Consider the following 24,629-nt stretch of genomic DNA (forward strand, 5'->3'; position numbering starts at 1 on the left):
TGGCACAAATAAATACCAGCAAAAACACTGTCTTTAGTACTAGAAATGGGAGGGAAAAATTAAAAAAAGAAGGTAACCCCCCAAAAAAAAAACCCCTGGGTAAGCTGATCGGTTCTGCTACTCTGAAAAATGGTATTTGTTACTGTTTCTGCAATGAATAGGAAAAAAAGCAAAAATCAAAATCTTTGGATATTCCATTTACATCCATCATCATTTCCCACATCTTAAATAACGGCTGTCATACCAAACGGTACACAATTACCTGGTTTAATAAGGTACAAGGCTCATGAAGGACTCCCAGCAAAGCAGAGTTAAGCACTGTGAGTACTGTGGAACAGGCCATATGAGCTGTCTGCAGACACGTGTGCTGAGAGGTATGCCATGTACAAGGTGCACATTAGGGCATATCCCGTGTTCCAGGTCAGACAGACCCAGGCTACGTTCACCTTGAATGCTGTAGAGAGGCCTGAGCTGTTCTAAGGAGCTGGCTGAATACAAGAATCTCAGCCCCACCAGAAAGGTAGTGTTTCCAGTATTTGGCAGCCAAAGTGAGCCCCAGCAGAATATTGCATTGATGCTGCTGGTACAGAACTTGGCTTTATTTGGATACTATGTTGTAGGTGTTCCCTAAAACAATAAGTAACTTCCTACTTCTCGGTTGCTACTTAACATTCCATCTTTCCCACCCTCACCTGTTCTCTGTACAAACCAATTTACTGGGGCTTTTTTTTATACAATAGCTAGAGTTAATTTCACCTACTGCATTTAATGTCATAGGAGTTATACGTGTAAATCCCTGTACTTAGAGATAAGATATTCCTTTATGCCATTTTAATCAATCTTTGTCATGGGTATGTTACTTAATAGCTCTGTCTTCCTATAGAAAATGAGCAACTTAAGGGAAATGAAACTTTTCAAAGATACATTTTCCTTCTGGCAGCCTGTGAAATACACCATAATTATCCTCTTTCAATGAATAACGCTTGAAAGAAAATGAACATTCTGTGCACCAAAAGGTATAATACAATGACAATCTCAACTGCCTTGTAAATAAAAGGAAATTGTTTTTCTACTATGATCTATATTGCACAGAAACATATATACATGCTTTATAAATATAAACCCAAATCAGACTACCAAGCCATTGTTCAAGGTCCTACTGCTTCCTAATAACAATAAAACCAGCATTTCACAGCAACAAGGGATTGTATTTATGTGCCTAAAAGATTCAAACTGTTCTGAATTATGGACTCCATCCCCAGGTTGATGAGCCTATTTGTATGAGTAAGGCTCTTGCTGAACACAGCACCTCTTAAAGGAGTGAAAGGAAAAGCTAAAGGTATCTAGAGGGAAGAGTGCACCCCAAAGCTTTTCTGCTGTGTGTCTGGGGAAAAACAGGAAAAGGCTTTTTTAATAACATGATCACATTGTGACAGTCCAGCCCACAGCCTATTAGGAAACACATACTATCTTTAACAGCTTGGTAAAACAAACGTTTGAATGCTTATCTTACAAACTAATGGGTGCAACGCACAATTTAACTAAATGGTTAGGACAAAGGGTCATTTATCCCTTTCATGGTATCTGAATCTGTCATTCCAGTAAATACGTGCATGCAGCAAAAATAAGGAGCCAAGGCCACACAGTCCTCAGTAGCCAATATGGGACATTGGCAGCCGAATACCAACCTATCCCTCAGATAGTCAGCCAAATCCAAGTTCTGAGTTATGAAAATTACCTCTCTACCAAGAAGTAGGAATTTGTTAATGTGGAAAAACTGTGAATTTATTTCTTACTTCCTCTTCTTTTTCTTTTTCTTCCCCCTGCCCCTGAACTCCTGCCTCCACAGATAAGATACTTCTGATCAGTGATAACACATCACAGCATGGAGTGCTTTGTTCCACAGCTTCTAGAAGAACCACCAAAAACTGGAAAGTATATACCAGTAGAAGCAACTTCTGATCTGCACACTGCCTTACGCAGGTCCCGGGTGTGCAGGAACAGGTGCTTCCACAGGGAGAGATTTGCAAGGGTTCCATGCCCTTGTCAAACGTGCAACCTCGGCAAAGCCAGAGATCGACACCTCGCACACAGATGAGCTATACCATGCTGCTGCCCTCAGTGAGACAGCAGCTCCCGCTGCCTACTGAGCTTGTGCTTGAGATATGGAGCACAATGCCTGGCGCGGTGGCCAGTTACTGCCATTCAGCAGACAGAAGAGGCAACGCGCAACAGCCAGGTGCTGCAACGGAAATGTGCACAAAGGAGGTGGGATATTCAACGTGTCATGCAGATGTTTAGAATGCAACAAAATAATGCAGACCAAACTAAAGACAGGGCAGTACATAATGCTACTGAACACTACCCTGTTTCCTTACGCTTGCCTATACTATAACCCCCCAAACAGGCGTTACCCTGCTTGAGTCCCACACACTTGGAAACTCTACTCCAAGCAGGGTTGGCACACACTGGGAAGACAGGTCATCTGCCACAGTCCTTTCTTCTCAGTAGATTAGCAACTACAGTGCTCATGAAGGACTTGGGATACAGCAGGACTAGATCCATAGAGGAGAGAATGGTTCAGCTTAACAAGTCTTATCTGGCAGAGCAGTACCCTATTCCCATTCCTGCTCCAAGGACTGTTCAAGTATTTGATGAACTGTTGCCACATGCAGCACATTCAGAAATTCGTCTCACTATCTAGTCAGCTGGAAGTGCGGTGTCTAACCCAGCCTATTACTTAGGCTCCACTTAAAATAAAGGGAGAGAGAGTCACCTCCAGCAAGCATTCTAGTCTACCTGCCTTAGACCCTTGTTCAAGCACAGGATAAATACTTTTCTTGAGGAGACTCTGTCTACTGGCTATAAGGTTGATTTTTAGACACTGAATTTAATGTCACCCTAAGAGGCCTCACAAGGATTTAATTTACTGCAAACACAATGCACTCACATAACTGTAATGAAATTCCACACAGAAATATGTGAAGTTTAGGTTAAAACTTTGATTTATGATTTAAGATGTTCAGAATAGCTATGATGCATGCTTGGACAGGAAAAAAAAATTGAATAAATTAAGAAATTTTTTCTATTGTTTAAATTTTGAAGAAGTATTTGGATTCGAAGGGTTAACTTTGCTGTTTAGGTGATTTTTATGCCTTCTTAGTTTCAATCAAAGACAGAAAATAAAATTCCAAAAACATTAAAAATGCTGTTATTTTCAGAGCAATTATATAAAATTTAGGAAAGAAATTAAAATTTCATACAACGATAACTTTATGTTATTTTCCAAGCAGAGTAATTGAGGCATATAACTAAATGAAGTGGATTTGTGAGTGAAACAGCCGAAGCGTTTTAGATTCATGTAGGGCTATAACTCATCATATGTATGTTTCCTGAATCTACACCTTAAAAGTAAGTCCCACATGAGTTTTGTTGTAGTTTACATTCAAATAATATAGCTGAATTCAGACTTCTCTGAACTTCATATACTTAATGCTTTGACATATATTGTCAGTGATTAGACCTATTTAAATAGCCAGACAGCACACATATGGACCCCTCCATTTTTACCTTCTTTTTGGGGAACTGAGACACACAATCTGCCATAAACCTTTTAAATATAACTTACTGTACTGCTTTTTAAGGAAACTTGGTTTCTTAATTTTTCTGATCTGTGACTTAAACAAGTTGCAGGGTTTCTTGGGTTGCTTCCATTAGGAAAAAAACACCAGTGCTAGATTTTCATTCTTCATATGTCTTCCTTACCATAACAGACAAAAGAGCTTTTTCCTTAAATTTAGGAAGACTGAACAGAAGGCTTATCTAACAGTTTTATAGTCAAAATTTGGCTGAGAAAGCAGTCTTTCTCTTCACTTTTTCTAAGAAATGCATCAACAGATTTTCTATTACTGTGTTCAGTGCTTCCCCTTTTCTCAGGTTCACTGTTCTTTTTCTGTTATTTTTCACAGAAATACAAATGTATATGTTTATTACTCAGCAAGGGTTTCCACCATATATGCCCTGCTTGTATCTTCGTTATGGATAAAGAAATATACCTCAGTTTGTGTACATAGCTCCTGAGAAAGGACCATAAATGATTTGCAAGCTATCCCAAATGCAATAAGGTGTTTACACATCCCTGCTATCTATTCCAGTGAGTTTGAGTCTAGCTTAGGACAGCATGTAATTATTATTTCCTTTGATGTTTAACTGATTTAGTGACTGGTTTTCATTAGACATATTTCTGCTTCCTTGAATTCTGAATACCAAAATGTATTACCTCAAGTTCTTAAACAGATATTGTGATCAAGTTAATTTACCTTTTTATTTTTTTCTTTTTCTAAAGTAACACAAATATCCTGCAATGCTGATTACTAAAATTGGTAGAACTCGATTATATCGGTACTATTTTCTTTCATCAAACTATATATATATGTGTGTGCACAAAAATGCCTAGTTAGGATTGTCAAGGCAGCAATTGAATGATTTCACTTAGATACTCTGTCCAAACAACACTGTTTCTGTACGTTGAATGTCTTAACATAGACCAACTATGAAATAGCTATATTTAGTTATTTTTCTCTGTGGTAATGTGTTAATGGCTATGTTGACCAAAACTGTCTAAACAAGATCCAAAATAAGGACAATTACCTTATTTATCCATTACATTATCCAGAGGATTTGATAAAAATATTATTATAGAGAGTTCATTATACAGGCCTTGTACAATATCATAAATAACCTAAAGTCTACCAATATTGAATAGACAATGTATATTCAGTGTATGTAGTATATATACTGAGTACATAGATCACAGTTTCTTACTTTTTCAACTTATGAAATTAATTTATATTAGAGATCTCAAAATTAATGATGTGCCAAAATTTTAAATTTAGAGAATTATAAACAGCAAGGAGAAGCCACCCGGCCAGAGAGTAGTTTATGAAAGACTCCCATACATTAAATTAGTCTGCCAGTCTACAAAGTTTATAAGTTGTTTAGAGAACTCTTGTCAGGAATCCCCTGGCTATAAGGAAGATTGGAATAAGATTCTCTGCCTCCGCTGCAGAGTGGAATTTGACACCTAATAAGAAAGGTATTTTCTCCTCTCTCACTATGTATAGATATTCTAAAGTGTTTTAAGGCCTTCACAGTCTCTACGTGTCCCCTGCTTTTAACTGTAGTGAACTGTATACACGTTATTCTGTTTCCAAAACTTCTGCATTTCCATTCAGAAAGTCATAACACAGTTATTAACAGAGATTTCCACATGGAGTTATTGAATCATATTGGTAAGCTTGGTTTATGCCTAGGTGTTGTGACATGAATGCACATTGTCTTGAATTATTCTAGTAGCCTGGCATGTTGCTGAGTAATACTCACTGCAGCTCTTAACAAGCTGTGCAAATCAACTTGGAAAGTACTTGGTTAAGTATCAATGTGCCTGGTAATGTACAAAATAAATAGGAAGAAAGTATTGCACTTAAATATTTATAGTCTAAAGGTTTCACCTATTAATAGTTCATAGAAGTGTCTTCAGGAATAAGTCCATTGAGGTGACTGGAACTACTTTTGCAAAACCAAGCTACATATATGTTTGCAATGAAGTCTTAAGAGACTTTAAACTTTAAAAGAGATTTCAGGACAGGGCACTAACTGGACTTCAGCAAATCAAAGCAAATCAAAGCATAACTACATCCACCCCAAAGGAATCCTAGTCTACTCAGCAAAAATTTTACTAGAAAGATTTTCAAAAGATTTCTTTCCTTTTTGTGTCATAACAGGTTTGAAAATTTTATTTAGTTTCTCTGTGAGGAAGAAAAATTTGCTGTTTTATACTTAACATAAGTGGCATATGTATTTCATGTAAGATATGTCGTCATGATTCAGCTTATGTTTTGGATGTAATTTCAACAAGTAGCTCAGTTATTTACATTTATGTTTCTCAACTCATACTTTAGTTCCTATGCAGTATGTTCATCTTTTTAAAGCACTGATTTTTTGCATTTATCAATATCTGTGTATATCCAAACAAAAATCCTGTCCAAATAATGTTCAAGGATAGTTCACAGTTACATCTAAAATCTGTACATAGAAAAAAAATGATTGTGGATAGATATGTCATAGATATGCACGTACTAGAAGTTTTTAAAACAAAACAAATGGAAACATTGCAACTGTCAGATTCATAAAGTCAAAATACTAATTAAATCATCTACTTTCACGGATTGTCACAAATATATGTAGTTGTATTTTTTCCTAATGAATTGATTTTGTACAGTAGAAATTATAATGATAAATTAGAAATTAAAATGAAATTAAATTAGAAAAAAAATCCTATTTTTATCCTAATAACATTTGTTGAAAGACCATCTATACTTCTGAATAGGAGTTGAAATAAAAACTAGTATTTTTTTTCCATTAACAAAGATTAAGATAGTATTTAGTATATTGAAGTTAAATAAGGTTTTCTTTTCAATGACTTCTAAGTTAATTAGACAAATATATTTTCATATATTTTGTATGAAAACATGAGAGCTAGTTACTAGTTAGACAGAAATATGATACACACACAGAGACATATATACCTATATGCTATCAGTGCCAAATTTTGCTCTTTAGCATACAGGCACAACTCCTAATGAGATAAGCAGGGAACATATTTAAATACTGCACATTTTAAATTGCTACATTTCAATAAATTGTTTTTCAGACTGTGTTCATATAATAAGATAGTTTTTCAAAGAGATGTCATTTTGATTACTTAAAGTCCAGATTGTGGTCTTGCTATTGAGTATGGAGGTGGATAATGGGAATAGCAAAGAAAATACAAGTCTTTTTGCATCATCAGGTGACAGTAAATATGGAGAAAAAAAATAAAAGAGGGGGATAGCACCCAGTAACAGGACAAGGGGCAACAGGCACAAACTGAAACACAGGAAGTTCCACCTGAATGTGAGGAAAAAATTCTTTCCTTTCAGGGTGACTGAGCACTAGACCAGGCTGCCCAGCGAGGCTGTGGAGTCTCCTTCTCTGGAGACATTGGAAACCTGCCTGGATGTGTTCCTCTGCATTCTTCTCTAGGAGAACCTGCTTTATCAGGGGGTTGGACTAGATGATCTCCAGAGGTCCCTTCCAGTCCTTACCATTCTGTAATTCTGTGAGTAGCCTCAGAGGAATACACCTTTCCTGAATCACACAGATATACAAGAAAGGAAAAAAGATTTGGCAGAACTTTGACCCTTTTTCCTGCAGTAATGATCATGCTGCATGTACATGTCTTATGTTAGGTGATACACACAAGAGCAGGGGGAGGACAGCAGCAGAACCTCACACAAGTTTCTTCTTTTTTGGAAATCTGGAAAGTCCTCCTGAGGCTGTTTGAGGCGAGCAATGCAATACACTCAGGGGCAACAAAGTACCCAGAGTGAGGAGACAACCTTCACTAGTCCATGCAAGTATCCCATTTAAGGGCTCTGACTTTGAGTACTAAACTTCAATTTGTGTATTTATGGTCAAGTTATAAAACTATAAAGACAACAAGAATACAGTCTGATATGCAGTTGAAAAAACCCACAGTTACATTGCAATTGAAAAAGACTAAATTAAATGTGCGTGGCACTCAGAAGTCCCATATGAGAGGATTAGATTAAAAAAACCCAAAACATCACCACACAAAACCCAACACCAAAATCTGATATATGTAAACATATGAAAATATGAGGATGTTTGATTGCTGTCTCCTAGAAAGTGTAGTGATTCAATGCTTTATTTGGACATAAAAATGAACTGAAAGAATATTTATTCAGAATAAGTAAATAAACAGAAGTTAACGAGCAGGTACACATTTACCATGCTTCTCAATGTGGCAATACCTATTTCTGCACCAGGCATTAAAATTTTACAAAATGTTTTCTTCAAACTAAAAAGTACAGTTCAAATGTGCCTAAGAAAATAATCAGTTAGACGATATCAGGCTCTCAGGTTTGCTTGTATAAAGCTAGTGAAGGAATCATAGGGCTTTAGAAGTGACAGGCAGTCCATTATTTCCACAGTAGGTAGATTAAGATTCATCAAAACTATCTGAGAAGCCTAGACATAAAATGGACTGAATTCCATTATTCAGCAATAATCTTGACTACTGAGATGAAGCAGCACACTCGAACCTGAAAGCCTATCTTAGTTATCAGAATTAAGTTACTATTGTTTGCAATATAAAATAGGAGTGGATGCCTAGAGCAAATCAGTTTGCTCTCAAATGCTCATGCCACATTAATTTTGGAGTTTTACTTTGAGTTGTTTTAACCTTGTTCCATGGACTGAACACCCATTTGCAGTCAGATCCTGTGCCCCCACCATTTAAAAGGAACCCAGTTTGCATGCTCAAGACTGCTCAGTGTTGTAAACCAGAATGCAATAAACACAGGCAACTCAGAAATCCGAGAAATGTACAACTGTTAAGTGCTAAAAAGCTACTGTAGCTGCAACCAATAATACTATCTATGTACTCAGTGATGAGAAAGAGGTGCTCTAGCTTATGATACTGAAAGTAAATCTCTGCTTTGAAATTGCTTTTTGGTTGAAGCTACTTCCATCCACAATGCATATAAAGTGATTAGAAACTCAGTCATGAGACTAGTTTTTCTGAAGGAAGGTGCTTAATGTTTGCATTTAAAATACTTCAACAGATAATGTAGGATCTTCTGTTCAGTTTTTAATATTTTTACTATTATTTTAGTTTCTACTGTCCAGGAAAATGGAAACGGGGTGCAGCAACACCGTTCTACTAAACAGTCTGTAGACTGAAATAACTGTTATGTGTGTATCGAATACATACAAAACTTCAATGATGAAAGAGGTTGTAACACCTTGTTTCACTGCTATCAAAATGTTGAAACATCCTGTATCCTTATGTTGAGAAGCAACACAAAAAGAGTATTTTTGGTGAGTCTATTACCCAATACCTGCTTTCACCTCTTGAACATCAGGACATAATACAGAAGTAGTGTATGCAGAAGGTTAGGAGCTGATAAGACCCCAGCTGACAGTGTGTGTTAAGTTACTTTCAGATACTGAGAACAGGTATCAAATTGCTGAAACACAGAGCAATTTCGAGTCCTAGTACTTATTGCAACCTCCAAGCCACAGGAAACTACTTTATTCCCAAACTTTTGTCATCCAGGTAAGTTAGCTGAACTAAAACTACAAAACATATTGATAAACTAAGATACAACTAGTGATTTAAAAATTACTGCTAATGAAATGTAAAAAATAGGCCATCCAGAATGAGTAAAAGAATCACAATAACATCAGTTAAAGCCCTAATCTTTACTCATTTTGAATAAGGAGGAGAAGCTGGAAGATACTCTGAAGCAAACGATATTCTTTTCCATAGGATAAAAAGAGGGAAAAAATAAATGTTTTCAAAGCCTGGTCTGTGCATTCCTTGGTGTGAACAGAATGGTGTTTTATAATCACTAGAACTTGTGATATGCAGCAATGTGTTACAATGCATATTCAGATTCTACAAAGTAGAACAGAAATTACTATATACTGTAGGTTTTGTAAAGAGTTATGATTAATAAAAACATTTATGGAGTAATAGTGTCTAATCACCAGTAGAGTATACAAGCCCTGAAAGGATTGATCATGCCCATGCAAGCAAGCTACAACATATGCATTCAGGGACTGCATACAGTCCATAAAATGTATACACAGCTTGCTCTTGTTAGTCTGAAGTACCTTCCTACAGCCTCTGTCCAAAATTTGTTAGAAACAGGGCAGGATTATCCCCAAGTTTAATGCACACTGACATTTAGAAGCATTATAAATGTTCAGAAAGCATTTCCTGACTCCAAAAACTCCAGGTACTTCTAGACTGAATATTGTAGTAGCAAACAGTGCCACATGGTGTGCTTAATCTGCTTAACAGGTAACATCCCGGCCAGGTTTGCAAGTATATAGACTGTAACTGTCAGCACGTCTTTGTTTATGCCTTTGCTCCAGTGCTTCCCATCAGAAAAGCTAAATTCACAAGAAGAGAAATAGCAAAGAACTGTCTATCCTTTTTCTTGACAAGAGGCAATACAAAGATAATTATACAACTAAGTTGACTGGATGGAGCCAGATAGCCTACATTAACCTGTAAGCTTACCTTGGCATACAAACTTCAATTCCTTGGCATCTGTGACAGTGGTTCTTTTATCTGACCTCTTCTTTTCTGTCCGACGGTGACTACGTCTTTTCTTTGTCTCTCCCCAAAGATTTGATCCACCATGCATGCTTGGGATATTCAGAATGGCAATTCCTTCCAGAGAAATATTGATTAAGTCTAGCTGAATTCCATCACACTGATTAGCAAGGAGAAAAAAAAAAAAAAAAAAAGAAAAGAAAAAAAAAAGGAGAGAGAAAGCAGTAAGAGAAAGGAAAAACAGAATGTTCTACCTTTCAGACATTTTTACTCAGCAGTTCATCATTCAATATTGTTAATGGTTTATTTAGTGTTTTCACATAAGATCTATACTTGTGTTTGGAGGTATGAGATAGGAACTGATCCTCATTCAGAAGGCAAGCAATGATTCCTATTCAGCTCCTGATTGCTTGGAGTGTGGGATCATTTGGTAGGGTCTTGCTGTTATCTGATACCTATTCATTGACCCAAGTGAAATATATTTGTAGCTTTACTACAGCTATTAGCAGAAAAACATTTGTACTACAAGAATTTCTATAGCGATAACTGGAGGTTTTCTGTTGCCTGTTCCAGCTAAATTGTCTGTCTTATGATTTTGCAATGATACTTGTCATTATAACCCCTGAGTCCCTTCCACATGAAGCTGAATATGAAAGTCCCTGCATATAGAGCATATACAGCTTTATGGAGAAGAGTCTAAGCAGGCCCCAGGAGCACAGAACACCACACAGATAATAGTTTCAAACCAAAGGCACAACTGGCACATTAGCATATGGCTATGCCTGACAAATAACTACTTCTGGGAGGTTAGATTAACAAAACTGGGTACAGCAAAATGCTGATGTAGCTACAGCACTTATCCCAGAACCTCCATCAGCCAGTTCTCTGAAATACGCACCACAGCCAAAGCAAAACACAGGGTATGGAGCTAAAGAAGATATATCAGTGTTCTAAAAGCCTTCCAAGACTTACTGGACACACAGAGGAAAACTTACTCTGTGGGACAGTCCCTTAAGTGATGGAATCGTTACTGTAGGGCATCTTGTGTCACTAGTGCTTCTTATAGCAAAACTGGACATAAAGCCATTTTACAGCTGTACATTCTTTTACTAGATCTGGCTTCAAATTTTATCTTGTAAAGGGACTATAATTTTCACTTCAGGAGAACAGTCCCTGAACTGTAACTTATCAGCCTGTTCAGGGACAAACTGCAGCATCTTCTCAGGTGGCAGAAGCCTATAATATTTGCAAACACAGTTCACCTGGCACGTGTTGAATGAGATGCACCTAGCTTGACAGGATACACCTAGCCTTCGCTGACTACAATTTACTCAGGCTAAGTCCTTCTCCCTACCTACATGGTTTTAGGATCAAGGGGAGCTCCTAACCATACAAAATACAGAAAAACACTGAAGAAACTCCAGAGAAGAAGACCCAACTTCAGATTACTGCAGTTGAACATGCAGGTGGAAGGCAAAGCATTCAGTCTTACTAATTAGTTCACTGAACCAGCCAAATTTTCCAGGATTCATATACCTGTACCTTGGCTACAGGTACATTAGTTTCATTCCTCACAACATAGCCAGAATATATAGATATACTGGCAATTGCACACACTTTGTCATGTATAGCAGCATATTTTTAAACATTAGATCCTACTCCTGCAATGTTTTATGAGCCAGTAGGGGGTCCAGTCATGCATTTAAAACTGATTAAGGGTCTTATTTTGTAATTCCAATATACAATAATCAGGAAGAAAACTGGAAAAATAATTAGCTCTGCTTCAGTAATAGTCCACTGACATCATGCAGCTTGCTGCCTTGTGGATCACTGACACTTTTTCCTCTCTGCCTAAACCTTTATCACAGCTTTGAAGAAAAGCAAAGTACAGCTCAAAAATAACTGTGCATAATTATTTGTTTACCCTGAAGCTTTCTGAGATCACCAAACAGAACTGTATTATAATGCATACTCTGCATCTTCTTAATTCTTCTAAGAGTGTAAATCTGGAGAGAGAATAATTTTAAGAATAAGATTTCCATTTCATATTTGCTCTTCATGAATTAAATTTTAAACCTGTGAATTACATTCATATAGGGAAATCTTTAAAATCAAAAGACACATCTGGAAGTGAGTTGGCAGCTGTGGCAACTACTGTAGTTGAAAATGTAACCTATCACATTTTTTTACAAGAAAAAAAACATGGGTCTTCACTGTTATTTTGAAAGCAAATTCATAGTTCCTCCCTATATTTTATACATATTAAATATTAAGATGATTTATTTTACTAAAAATTCTGCTCATGTTTATGCTCACTTACTGCTATACATTCTAGATAAACAGATATTAATTTCATAATTAAAAGTAATCTTGTGTAAATACCCTGCAGGCCTCAATGAATCAAACACATACTGTGTGTCAGGCCTCCCACTGTCTTCAAGTGGAATGTACTGGCTGGATAATTAGATAGTACATATTTTTTAACCTTATTTGCATGCATATTATATCTTTTGCACACTGACAAGCAGCAGTAACAACAAAAGTCAGATTACCACAGGGAATTCCCACAAAGAAGTCTTCATTTCTTATAATTTGCAGCCTAAATTAAAATAATTTGATCTTTGACAAGGATGAAATGTCAAGCAGAAGGGGGTCCTCTACAAGCCACGGCCTGTGGCTTCTGAAATCTGCCTAATTTATGTCAGTCACTTCTTAATACATATTTAAGTATTACACGAGAAAGATGATAAATATGCAATCTGACACCTTTGGTATTTCCCTGCTGTTAATTTATAAAGGTCTGGCGTCCCCCAAACTGACTGGAATTATTTAAATAAAAGAAGAATTGTGAAATAGGATGGCACAGGGTCTGGCTTCCATTTTCACTCAATATTGAACACAGCAGGTAGTACACTAAGACAATTATTTGACTAGGCCTCAGAATCCCACAGTGACGAGGAACTTTCTGAATTAGTAAAGGAGAATTTCTTTTGTTCATACCACAGACAAGAAGTTTGAGCTACAGGTAGCTCTGTATTGTCCTAACACATATGCTACAATAACAAACCCCAGATGTGTTCTGCGCCTTTTATTTCCTTTTTTTTTTTTTTTTTTTTATAAATTTCAAATACTGCAGTGATACTGCTAAATATAAAAGCATGCTTTTAAAGCACAGAGCATACCTGCCTAGATTAGAAATGAACACTAGTGCTTCTGGTTCTATTTTGCCTTCTTTCCTAGCCTCAGTCCCTTTTTGGGTAGTATATTTTACACTTCATTCATTATATCAAATATTTTCAAATCACTCTGAGCTGAGAACATACATACCTATGCCTGAAAACAGCCGAGATCAAGGTTTTGCTATATGATCAAGTACAATATCATGCAAGACTACATGACCATTTAAATTCCTTTTTGCCACCCATTCATACCAGGTGGTATGGGAGGACCTATGATGCTTTTACAGCGTTGCAGGTACGGACCATGCTATCCCCATGTACACTGCATCTGTGCTTGCTCTTATTAAATACCCTCCACACACCTTTCTTTTTTTTCTGAATTGGAAAGAAAGTGTAAGTGCTCTAAACAGTAAAATCTTAAGTCTTATTTACTAACACATTATTATTAAAAATAAATAGTTAATTTTGCTTTTTTTTTTTTTTTTAACCTTTTAGAACCTATGTTTCTCTCCTCAAATTCTTGGATCCCAATTTGGAAATAAAAATACATCTTATTCCAGGTAATGTAAGAATTTAGTGTCCAAAATTTGTTCTGCATCTCACACAGAAGAAAATATACAGAACATAAGACACATTATTGTTTATCAGGAAAGCCAAACTTAATAATGTTAGAAATCAAATATAGGGTTGAACAAATATTTGCCCATGGAATGTTAGATCGCTGTCTCCCAGCTCAGAGATACAGATCCTTAATCTTCACAGGCTTTGTTCATTCAAAGTGTGGCTGTAGAGCAAATGCATGCTTTGTGCATTTTATTTGGAGTTAAATGAAGTATCATACATCAAGCTCTCATTTGCAGCAATGTCCCCAAGCAAGGGGCAGCAGGTTAGAAATCAGATGAAAACAGCGCTGCTCCCAAGTGTTTCTAATGTTTAAACAAGAAACATAAGATACAAGCATATTGGCAAGCATTGTCCATTTAAATGTAATTTACTCGTAAATAAATTTGTCAATAACTACCTCCTAACACTTGCATAAACATTTTGGAAACTATTTCCCCTATGCTTTTTGTTCTTAATTATAGGAATAATGATAATGATCAGGACAGATGAAGTGAATATTAACAAACATGTCTCATATAATGTAATATTTATTAGTGATATTGTTGTTATTGATATGAATTGTTAATAATTATACAACTGGTATTAGCAGCATCACAAACTTGCACGTATACTTGTTTGCTTTGGGATGCTGACATTTCACCACCCTTTCAATGGTTACAACTAGATGTTTTAGGATCACATCTTATTATGTTTCAGGCTATATAAGATTTTTACCAGACAGAAATATTTTCTTGGGAAAGCCTGCTCCTCAATTTGTGTTTAACGAAAAAGTACATTTAACACACAGTATATTAAAATGAAATCAAATGAGGTAGCCATTTCTTCAAATAACTAATTGAATATTTCCCAGGCTACATGTACTTAAACCCATATGTGTGAAGCACTGTTTTGGGAAGCAAGAGTTTTTTATTTGGTTTGGGGTTTTTTTCTGGGTTTTTTTCGTTTGTTTGTTTGTTTTGTTTTGTCTGTCTTTTATGGGTTTTTTTGTTTGTTTGGGATTTTTTGTTTGTTTTTAATCTAACTTGTGGCGCATGTTTCCACTTTAAAAAAAAAACTTAACAGTGTAACAGGCAAGTCTGGCACCACAGGTCTTACAGTTTCGGTCCGAGTATTCTTTGCTACTGTCCCACTACCAGATCATGGTCTTTTCAGATCACTTCAGACTTTGCTGTTCAGGGGGCTTTGACAAGACTCATAGCTCTCACCATACCTCTGTGAGTGCCTCATGACATTATACAAATACTCCATTGACATGTGCAGTTTCTTGTTACTATTGGAAAGAAAAGGCACCATAATCCTCTTGGAAAATAATTTAATTATTTAACTTCAATTCTCAGGTTTGTACCTTCACTCATTTCACATTTTTCATTTACTTATTTAAAAATATCACCCCCCCAAATAGTTTATGTAATTTAGCCACTTACTTATGCTATCAGCCATCAAAGTAGCAGTGGCACATTATTTTAAATTCCTATTTTGTCTGTAACTATCCTGTGTCTTTTCAGTTAATGTTCAATGCATAATGGAAAGATGACCCCATGTGCAGAGAGAAAAGCTATTTAATGAAGGGGAATGATTCAAAAAAAATATATATTCTTTAACCTTTATTCAGGAAAGTAAGTACAATTTTAGGGAATTGAGTTTTAAAGGTTATAAAAACTTGGGACCTAGAAATAATAAGATTTTTTTTTTATTTTAATCCTGCAGCAGCTCTCACTCCCTCCGACAGTCTTTCATTTTTCCATCTGACCTAGCCACACTCCCTATTGATTTCTAATGTTATATTTCACCTCTTGACCTCGTCTACTGTATTAAGACTTCACTAATCATCAAACTGAACTTTGTTCCAGTGTGCAGGGCTACACTACAAATAGACACGATAAAAATAATATTTTGGAATGTAGGGTCGAAAGGATGTGCACTGCTTTGCCTTGTTGGATTCAGGCACTCTGCACCCTTGCCCCCTGCATTTCAGCCAAACTAGTGACATTTCAAGGATATATGCAGCAATTAGTTTCTTACTTCTATTTCTACAGATTCATGCAGCTTCTTACAGGTGGCTGAGAAAGTTTCCGAAGTGCCAAATTCAAAATACCAAAATTTGTTCTTCATTCTGAAACAAGAATAAAAGAAAAAAGAAAGATCTTATTCACTATCAATATGTGACAAAAGTGATCATCCTGTCTTCCATTATAAGTAATGGCAAAGGCTTGGGAACATGTGACATCCCATTTGAAATAGATGAGCTCATAATTTTCAAAGCTTAAATGTTGGTGTCAAGTTGTATGATATCCCCTAAAGGGATAACAGGAATGTGTTGAACTGACAGGTTCAAATGTACCTTTGACTTTTCTTTTTCAGTGACTATCAGAATATTTTTTGTCACTTAACCAGTGACATGCCTCAGAAAAACGTATCGATTTTATTTCATGTCTTACACCTACTATATGGTTTCTGATTCATGGTTCAAATCTTTATTCCACTGAGTACTAGAATGTGCAAGCAGGGCACTCCCATCATGAAGAAGAGATGAGACAAAAATGTAGCTTGCCTTGAATTAGCTAAAGGTAAGGTAAATGCTTATCGTTCATGATGACAGACGAGATATTGGAAGAAACTAAAAATTCCAGACCTAACAATCTTTAGATACTTTGCAGTAGGAAAGCTGTATTACCAGGCAACTAAATCATAGACACATTTTAAATGGGTGATGAGACCTGCAACTTGAAGTTCATTAAGAGATTCTACAGAAAAATAAAACTGGATATAATGCTAGTAAATTGCTTAATTTATCATGACAGCAGGCAGAGATTACGCTTTTTTCTTCTTAAATACATAAAGACTGCACTTCTGTTTTACCAGATTTATTGCATACTGTTAAACACAATCAGGACACCAGCAGTACCATTTAAAATAAGTATGTGCAGTTTTGTAGAACTCTCATGAGTAATTATTATTCTTTAACAAAACAAGAAGCTAAGCCAAAAAAAAAACCAACAAAAAAAGACACAAGACACTGAATTAGAATTCATTATTCACACTTAGGAATCAGATATGAAAACAGTTCATCCACTTGCATAAAGTGTTCTTTGACACAGACACAGCACAGTGTGCTTGGAACTTCAGACTGAGTTTCCATGAGGTAGAAGTGAAGAGCGAAATGCAGATGAAGATGACTGTCAAACGTGTCAGCAAAAGTACAAACCCTGCCCTTAGTACTTATTTCAAATAACACACAAAAGTCTACTTAGTGGCTCTTAAAGTCACAAAGGGACAAGGAGCACAACAGCACTGGCCACTCCCAGACACCTTGCTGGCACAGGAGTCAGCAACTTCTGGTGCAGTACCAGAGGTCTGCAAGGACATCCAACCTGGCAGCCTGTGTCGGGTGGGGAACAGAACAGTAAGGAAGTCACACACTCCTGATGAAAAAGCGACAGGCATTTCCAAAGGTTTTTGCACAGAAAATCTGAAAAAGTTTGGAAACAATTTCTGAGAATCTGCTCTGGGATAAATGGCATCCATCAACCAGAAAGGCTCAGAACAGATTCAGCTTCCAGACTTCAAGTGTATGTGACTGGAAGTGATCTGACATACATCCCTTCTATACCTGCAGATCAGTTAGCACACTGGTATGCTGACCTGGGATCAACTGTGCCAATTTGTACCAATGTATCTGAGGAAATGTAGAGTCGTTCATTTCGAAACAAATGTGAACAAATTTTGGAATTCCTTTTGGGTCCCTCTAGAAAATCCGGATGCAGCTATTTTCCAGCTACTTTCTATGCAAGGACAATGAATAATGAAGAAATAATAATAAAAATAAAAAAACCACAAAACCCTGATGTAAGTATTCAGAAAAATACTTTGTCATTTCTTTTGATCCTATATTAAGATCAACAAGCCTTTGCATCTTCTCCTTTGAGAGTCTTTCCTCTTGCTATTCAGTTATTTTTACGCCAAATGAAGCATGTTCTTTTTCTTTATTGAAAATCCTGCTTTAAATTGACTTATTAGCACTGTATATACTAAACTGACTTGCAAAGATAAAACTGATATAGAGTAATTCAGAATATATTGTGACAAATTCATGTATTTTGAGTTCAGCAAAACAAAACCCAGAGTTGTCAGCGCACTCAAGGTTTACTAGAAAATTTGTATCTATAAATCAAAATATTTTAGGATTATATGACAGAAGATTAAGTACATTTATCAGATGAGGTTTTGATGGTGGGTGTATTTCTTGTCATTGCAATATAAAGATTCTATTAGGCCAAAAAACATAGTCTTGAGTCTGTCCTCCTTTCTCTAGTTGACTATTGTCTGGTTTTAAGGATAAACAGAGAACTGACAGCTTTTCCAGTACAAAGATAAATGTAGATACAAATAATTTTATTCCTCATTTTAAAAGGATTTACCAACTCCCTTTACCAGCCATGAAACAGATTCAATTGCACATTTTTATTCAAATGCATTATATTTTTTATTGAACTGAAAATTGTCTTAGAACTTTTCTTTTATGTAAAACAGTTAAATGTAATAAAGACAAATCACATTAAAATTTCCATAAGGAAGACCAGTCTTACTATTATAGCAAATATTCTAATTTTTCTAATAAAAAAAATTCTCTCTAAATTCATATCTTCCACTTGCATTCTTCTTCCAAACAGGTGAAGTTTATCTGCTTATCAAGACAGCAGCAAATAGTAGAAGAGTCCATTCAGAAGATTAAAAAACCTACTGTCATGGCAACTCTAACTTCTTTCACAGTGGTTTAAGTAAATTTTAGATTGGTAAAGAAATGCTTATTTAATGACAATTTTGGATCATTAAAACTGTAAGAAACTGAATCACAGGCTGCTGTCATGTCTATTTTCTTTTTCTCCTAGAAGTAATTTAGGCTTGTTCCGAATTTTAATAAGAGATAATCAAAATAAAGACAAAGTCTGTTTCAGGGGAAAAAAAAAAGTGCTATACAGTAGTAATTTTCTTTACAACACTAGTTTTGTTGGAACAGGAAAGGGAATAGATTATTTTACAGGAAAGGATTCTTGCATTGCTTCAAAGTGCATAGCTAAACTCTTAAACAACTTTGTGTTTGAAAATACAATATAAATAAAACATCAATCACAATTAAAGGCTGACTTATCTAATCCTGCTATTGGATTACAGTATGCCAAAATATAGACAGTCTATGGATGTAGGAACAACAAAACAAAACTGTACTTCAAGAGACTAAACACCTTTTATGCTGGCAGTTTTCCACACCCTCAAGCAATGGTCAATTTTCTGATAAGGGGAACCATTTTCTTAAACAGGGATGAAACAAATTAGCCAGGCAGTATGGGAAGGCTAATACTGTCATTTCTTAAGTGTTTCTATAGTGTGGATAAATATCAGTCTTAGACACTTGGATATGTTTCTTGGAAAAGTTCAGGTTAATATTTTGTAATCAAGGCAAAATGATCAAAATAGTCTGTGATATGGGTTTGCTCCATTATCAGTTAATCAGAAACCCCCCTACTGCTAAAACTATTTTATATAACCTTTCTGATTAGGCAATTACAAGGCATGTCACTGAAAAATTGTCCTGTATCTAAATATGGAAATAGTAAATATGTTATTCCACACCTGAAAGGCGCCTGTACTTCACTGCAGTATACACTCTCTCTCGGAATGTGCATAACAATAGACCAGCGATGGACTGCTAATAAAATGTCACAACAGTACAACAGGAGTATCTTTAATGTTAAGAAACAAATTCATGTTCTGGCATTAAGGGTCTACAGTTGGGGCAAGAGTTTATTGCTACATTTGTAAGTTTGTCACACTTTCTACCACATTGTACTTACACTTCTTATATCTACTGTTTATATTTATTGTATTTATTTCCACTTTATTTTAATTAAGCAATGTCAGGCTTCAATGACTTGAGCTAAAAATTCCTACATCAGGAAATTTCTGACTGGAATTTTTATAAAATTTCAGCTGAAGTACTTTGACCATTTTTGAAAATGACTGGAGAAAAACATGTATATTTGCTTATATTAAGTGTGTTTGATAACATACACTTTGAACTGTTTTAATACAGCTACTTTTTCAGAGCAGAGATTTTAAATTTAGCACAAGGATGGCCTTGCATCAAGAATATGGCTTTGGCCATCTGTATGAAAATACATACAGAATTTAACTATATTATTACCATTTGGAAATACACTCTGGGAAAGCTTTATTTTCAATATTCTCATATGGCAGAGAAAGAAAAAAAAATGTCTCTTGTTCTGTCATCTGTTACCCTTTAATCTATACAAAGTATAGATATTTTTACTGATGAAACTACTAAAATTCTTAATTTTTCCAAGGTAAATTCCTTGAAAAGTCCATTGCCTGGATGTCATCTCTACCACAAATCTGTGCAAGAAAGTCTGCTCTTGGACAAGCAGCACCCGATTTCCTCCATAAACTATACTGTTCCCCAAAATATAATCTCTAAGCACTGCCTTCCAAAAACATTTTTCTTAAAGGTATTCCAATTATGTTGCAAAGCACTGTTCATTTCTCAGTGAGTGTCAAGGGCTGGTCTCACTCTGTATCATAAACTCATACAGTTTCCTGCATACAGCTCCCATTTGAAGAGCAGCATTCATGAACAGTGTACAGAATGTAATGATTAAACAAAAAAACAAAAAAAAGTTCCACAGGGGGTGGGGGTGGGGGAAGAATAGGAAAGAAACCATATACACTAGATGCTTATCATCTCATTCACCACATTTCTGGAAGGTCTTCAGAGCCACAGATTCAAGGTAAGTATTTAATAGGAACAGGTCTCTCTGGCTCCCTTTTCACCCTTGTTCACTCTTTTGTCCTCTGTTCCAAGGAAATGTGGAATAACATGTAGAACCACTCTGCAGGGAATCAAAATTACCAGAGAAGTGTGCGGAAATGGAAGTATGAGCCAGAGGTGTATTTCCACAGAGAAGAAACTGTGAGGATACCAAGGGGAGAAAGTTGACAAGTATATGTGGAAAAAACAAAGGAGATAATCATCAGGGAAAACAAGAATCAAGAAAGAGAAGAATGGGAAAAAGATAGGAACCTAATTTCAAAATGCAATGAAGTTCTGCAATGCTGACAGAAGAATGATGATAAAATAGAGAAGGGAAAAAAAAGAAAATAATCCTAAAAGAGATCCAAGTAAAACCACCTATTTTTGACGTCTGAAAACATGGATAATGAGGTCTAAAAATGAAACTGGGAGTATAGGAAACACCATGCTGGGCAAAAAAGCAGAACATCTGTTCCAATATTCTGTCACTGACAGTGGTTAGTACCAGAGACTTCAGAGAATAGTGGAAAACTCCATGTAGTATACAGCTGGGAATAATCTAGCTTTCAGGAATGTTTATTATTATTTATGATTCTATCAAATTGAAAGAGGGTACCTTTAAATTAGATGTAAGGAAGAATTTTTTTTACAATGAAGGTGGTGAGACATGAGAACAGGTTGCCCAGAGAAGCTGAGGGTGCTCCATCATTGGAAGTGTTCAAGGTCAGGTTGGACTAGGCTTTGAGCAACCTGGTCTAGTTGAACATGTCCCTGCCCATGCAACCCAAACCATTCTATGATTTTAACTTTTAAAAGTTTGTGGCCATTTACACCATGAAGCAATATGAAAAACAAAACAACAAAAAAAGAAAAAAGAAAGGTTAGCCAAATTTATGAAAGCAAATTATCACTTAAAAATAAAAAAGGTTGTTTACATTAATCCATAGTTATTAGAGTTTGAAATTTTGTATTGCATTAAAACCCCTCAACAATATAGAAAACTTAGTGCTGGTTCCCAATGTATGGGGAAAAAAGTTGGTATGGTAAAAATTTTTTTAAGGAATGCCTAAAATTGCTGTTGTTTATTGAGTTCCAGCTTGAGACATATATTTAAGAGCAAGTGAGGTAAAATTTACAGCAGATTGTATTTCATGGTGACTGTACTTTGTATTTCTGGTAATAAAATGTGCTGATATGCTGGATTTCATCTAATTAAGTAAATAAATATCTGACAAAATAAATACAACTTCAGTAGCTAAAAAACATTCCAATGTTTTGTACAATTCAATATAAAGGAAATTTTTATCAAGTCCTATCCCTCTCAGAAGTTTTCAACAGACAACATATTTTCCATCTTTTCTTACTGTTCATAAATCTATTATCTAGGTAATTTTATACTTAGGTAAAATGATTTCATTGCAGCACATAATATATATTAATAAGAATGTATGACTTTTTCTAATGTTCTTCTTTTCTTTCCACTTCTGTCTTAACAATCATATAATTCCTGTTCTGCTTTATAATGAATCATACGCAAAGGTAAGGAAATAGCCACTGGAGATGCACATCCATAAGAGATTTATGTGTGACTGGCATGATTTTAATAGAGACATCTTTGTCAATTTTTTCTTTTTCCATTACCAACTGTACTTATGGCAAATCTAAGTGTTAATCTCTTATGGCACATAGCATAAGCAGAGGTTGCATAGGTAAGTGCAGAAAAGTTAGAATCTTGAAAGAACAGTTCCAGTTTTACAAATAAATACAATTTTCATGTTATTATACAATGATACCACCTGTACTTGGAAAGCTACCTGATAAAAGCTTATACCATTAAGTTACACAGTGAGATCATTCTTCCTGACATTTATTAGTTCTACTGCTGCAAAGCTGTTTTTGACTCCATTTTCTCTCATGCTTTTTAACACAGTTTTGCACTGTAGCTCACAGCTCTGCATGCATCTGGTCTGAATCTCAGCTGTCCACCTGCCTGCCCCGCTTCTCTGCCCCACTTCTCCAGCTCTCTGCCCAATCGTTTCCAAACTGTCCAGTTTGTTCCAGCTGTAACTACCATCCTCCTCCCTTGCCAATTCAGTTCTAGTCTTACCTTCTCCTGTGCTCTCACATCTGTCCAAGAACCCACTCTTGGACACTTTGTTCACTCTGACCGCTTCCAGTAATACACACAATTCATGAAGAATTGCAAAAGGGCATTTCAGTACTGAGTGACTGGGGTATAATGTGTGTGACATTTAATGTGGATAAATATAAAGTGATGCATATATTATCCTAAATCTGAATCAGCTCTTGCACACCACGTGAAGAACCCAGATTTGGGATAACACATAGGAGAAAACAAAACAATCCTAATTTTACAAAGAGCAATGAGTTCTCAGGGACAAAGTCTTGAGCTTACAATAGCTGAAGGAAGTATTGGAGCAGAGCTTAATAGCATTTACATGAATTGTGTTGTGATGCTGAACACTACATGCAGTTTTTCTCTCCCTAAAGAGGAAACGTGGAAGGAGGAGAGAAAAAAGCCCCAACGACAAAGAGTATAAGAGAACTGGGAAAATTATGGAGAAAGAAAGTGGGGACAATCAAAATATTGAACACCTTTTGAACTCTTCAGCCTAGAAAGGTGATAAAAGGGAGAGAGAACAGATTTCTCTGAAATCATGTATGCCATTGATAATTGAGGATAAATAGAATGTTGGGGTTTAAACCTGGCTGGCAACCAGCACCATGCAGGTGCTCACTCGCTCCCCCCACAGTGGGATGGGGGAGATGATTGGAAGAGTAAAAGACAGAAAACTTGTCAGTTGACAAGACAGTTTAACAGGTAAAGCAAAACCTGCACACATAAGCAAAGCAAACCAAGCAATTCATTCACTGCTTCCCATGGGCAGGCAGGTGCTCAGCCATCCCCAGGAGAGCCAGGCTCCATCATGTGTAACAGTTACTTGGGAAGACAAACACCATAATGCCAAATGTCTCCCCCTTCCTCCTTCTTCCCCCAGCTTACATATACTCAGCATCATGTCATATAGTATGGGATACCTCCTTGGCTAGTTCAGGTCAGCTGTCCTGGCTGTGTCCCCTCTCAATCTCCTGTGCCCTTCCAGCCCCTTTTGCTGGCAGGGCCCAAGGAACTGAAAAGTCCTTGACTTGGTATAAACATTACCCAGCAATGACAAAGAATATCTGTGTGCTTTCAGCATTGTTCTCACACCAAATCCAAAACACAGCACTGCACCAGCTGCTAAGAGGAGAATTAGCTCTATCCTAGCTGAAATGAGGACATAGGGGATGACTATTAACTGCCTCTCCCAAGAAAAATCTAGGACAGGTGAGAAAGACCTAGGAGGCAGCAGATATAACAAACAAAAGGTTTCTTTACACAACATGCAATTAAGATGCTAAAAGCTTACATCAGTTCAAAAATTATTGGAGGGAATAATGGAAGAAATAGCCACTGAAATCCACATGAGAAACACACCACAAAATGAAAATATATTTCATGTTACCCTATTCTTCTCAGGCTTTTTGATAGATGGCACTGGAGAAAGAGCACAAGGCTAGATGACCTTTTGGCTAACACTGGATAAGTTTTTGTACATTCTAATGTTTCTGGTCCAAGCAGATTTCCTCTTTTCTCTTACTATCTTTGCTGGATTATCTATTTCTCCGCAATAAATGTCTCACTACACATTACCACATCTTATCTCAGGCTTCAACTATGCATTTGGACCGACATACTTGTACAGACAGTCCAGCTATGAGTACCAGTTAGTTCACACACTCCAGACAG

General features: G+C 36.2%; 1 protein-coding gene across 2 annotated transcripts in view; it reads right to left on the reverse strand.

The window, feature by feature from the left end:
• Positions 1 to 24,629, reverse strand: part of DGKB (diacylglycerol kinase beta) — a 363,946-nt gene that overhangs the window by 70,198 nt on the left and 269,119 nt on the right. For both annotated transcript variants that reach the window (XM_055710145.1, XM_055710144.1), the window contains 2 exons: positions 16,015 to 16,105; positions 10,154 to 10,349 (listed from right to left, as the gene is read on the reverse strand). In XM_055710145.1, the coding sequence (XP_055566120.1) occupies positions 10,154 to 10,349; positions 16,015 to 16,105 (287 nt within the window). The remainder of the gene's footprint in view (positions 1 to 10,153; positions 10,350 to 16,014; positions 16,106 to 24,629) is intronic.

This window comes from Falco cherrug, chromosome 4, assembly GCF_023634085.1.
Source record: "Falco cherrug isolate bFalChe1 chromosome 4, bFalChe1.pri, whole genome shotgun sequence".
Taxonomy (NCBI): Eukaryota; Metazoa; Chordata; class Aves; order Falconiformes; family Falconidae; genus Falco; species Falco cherrug.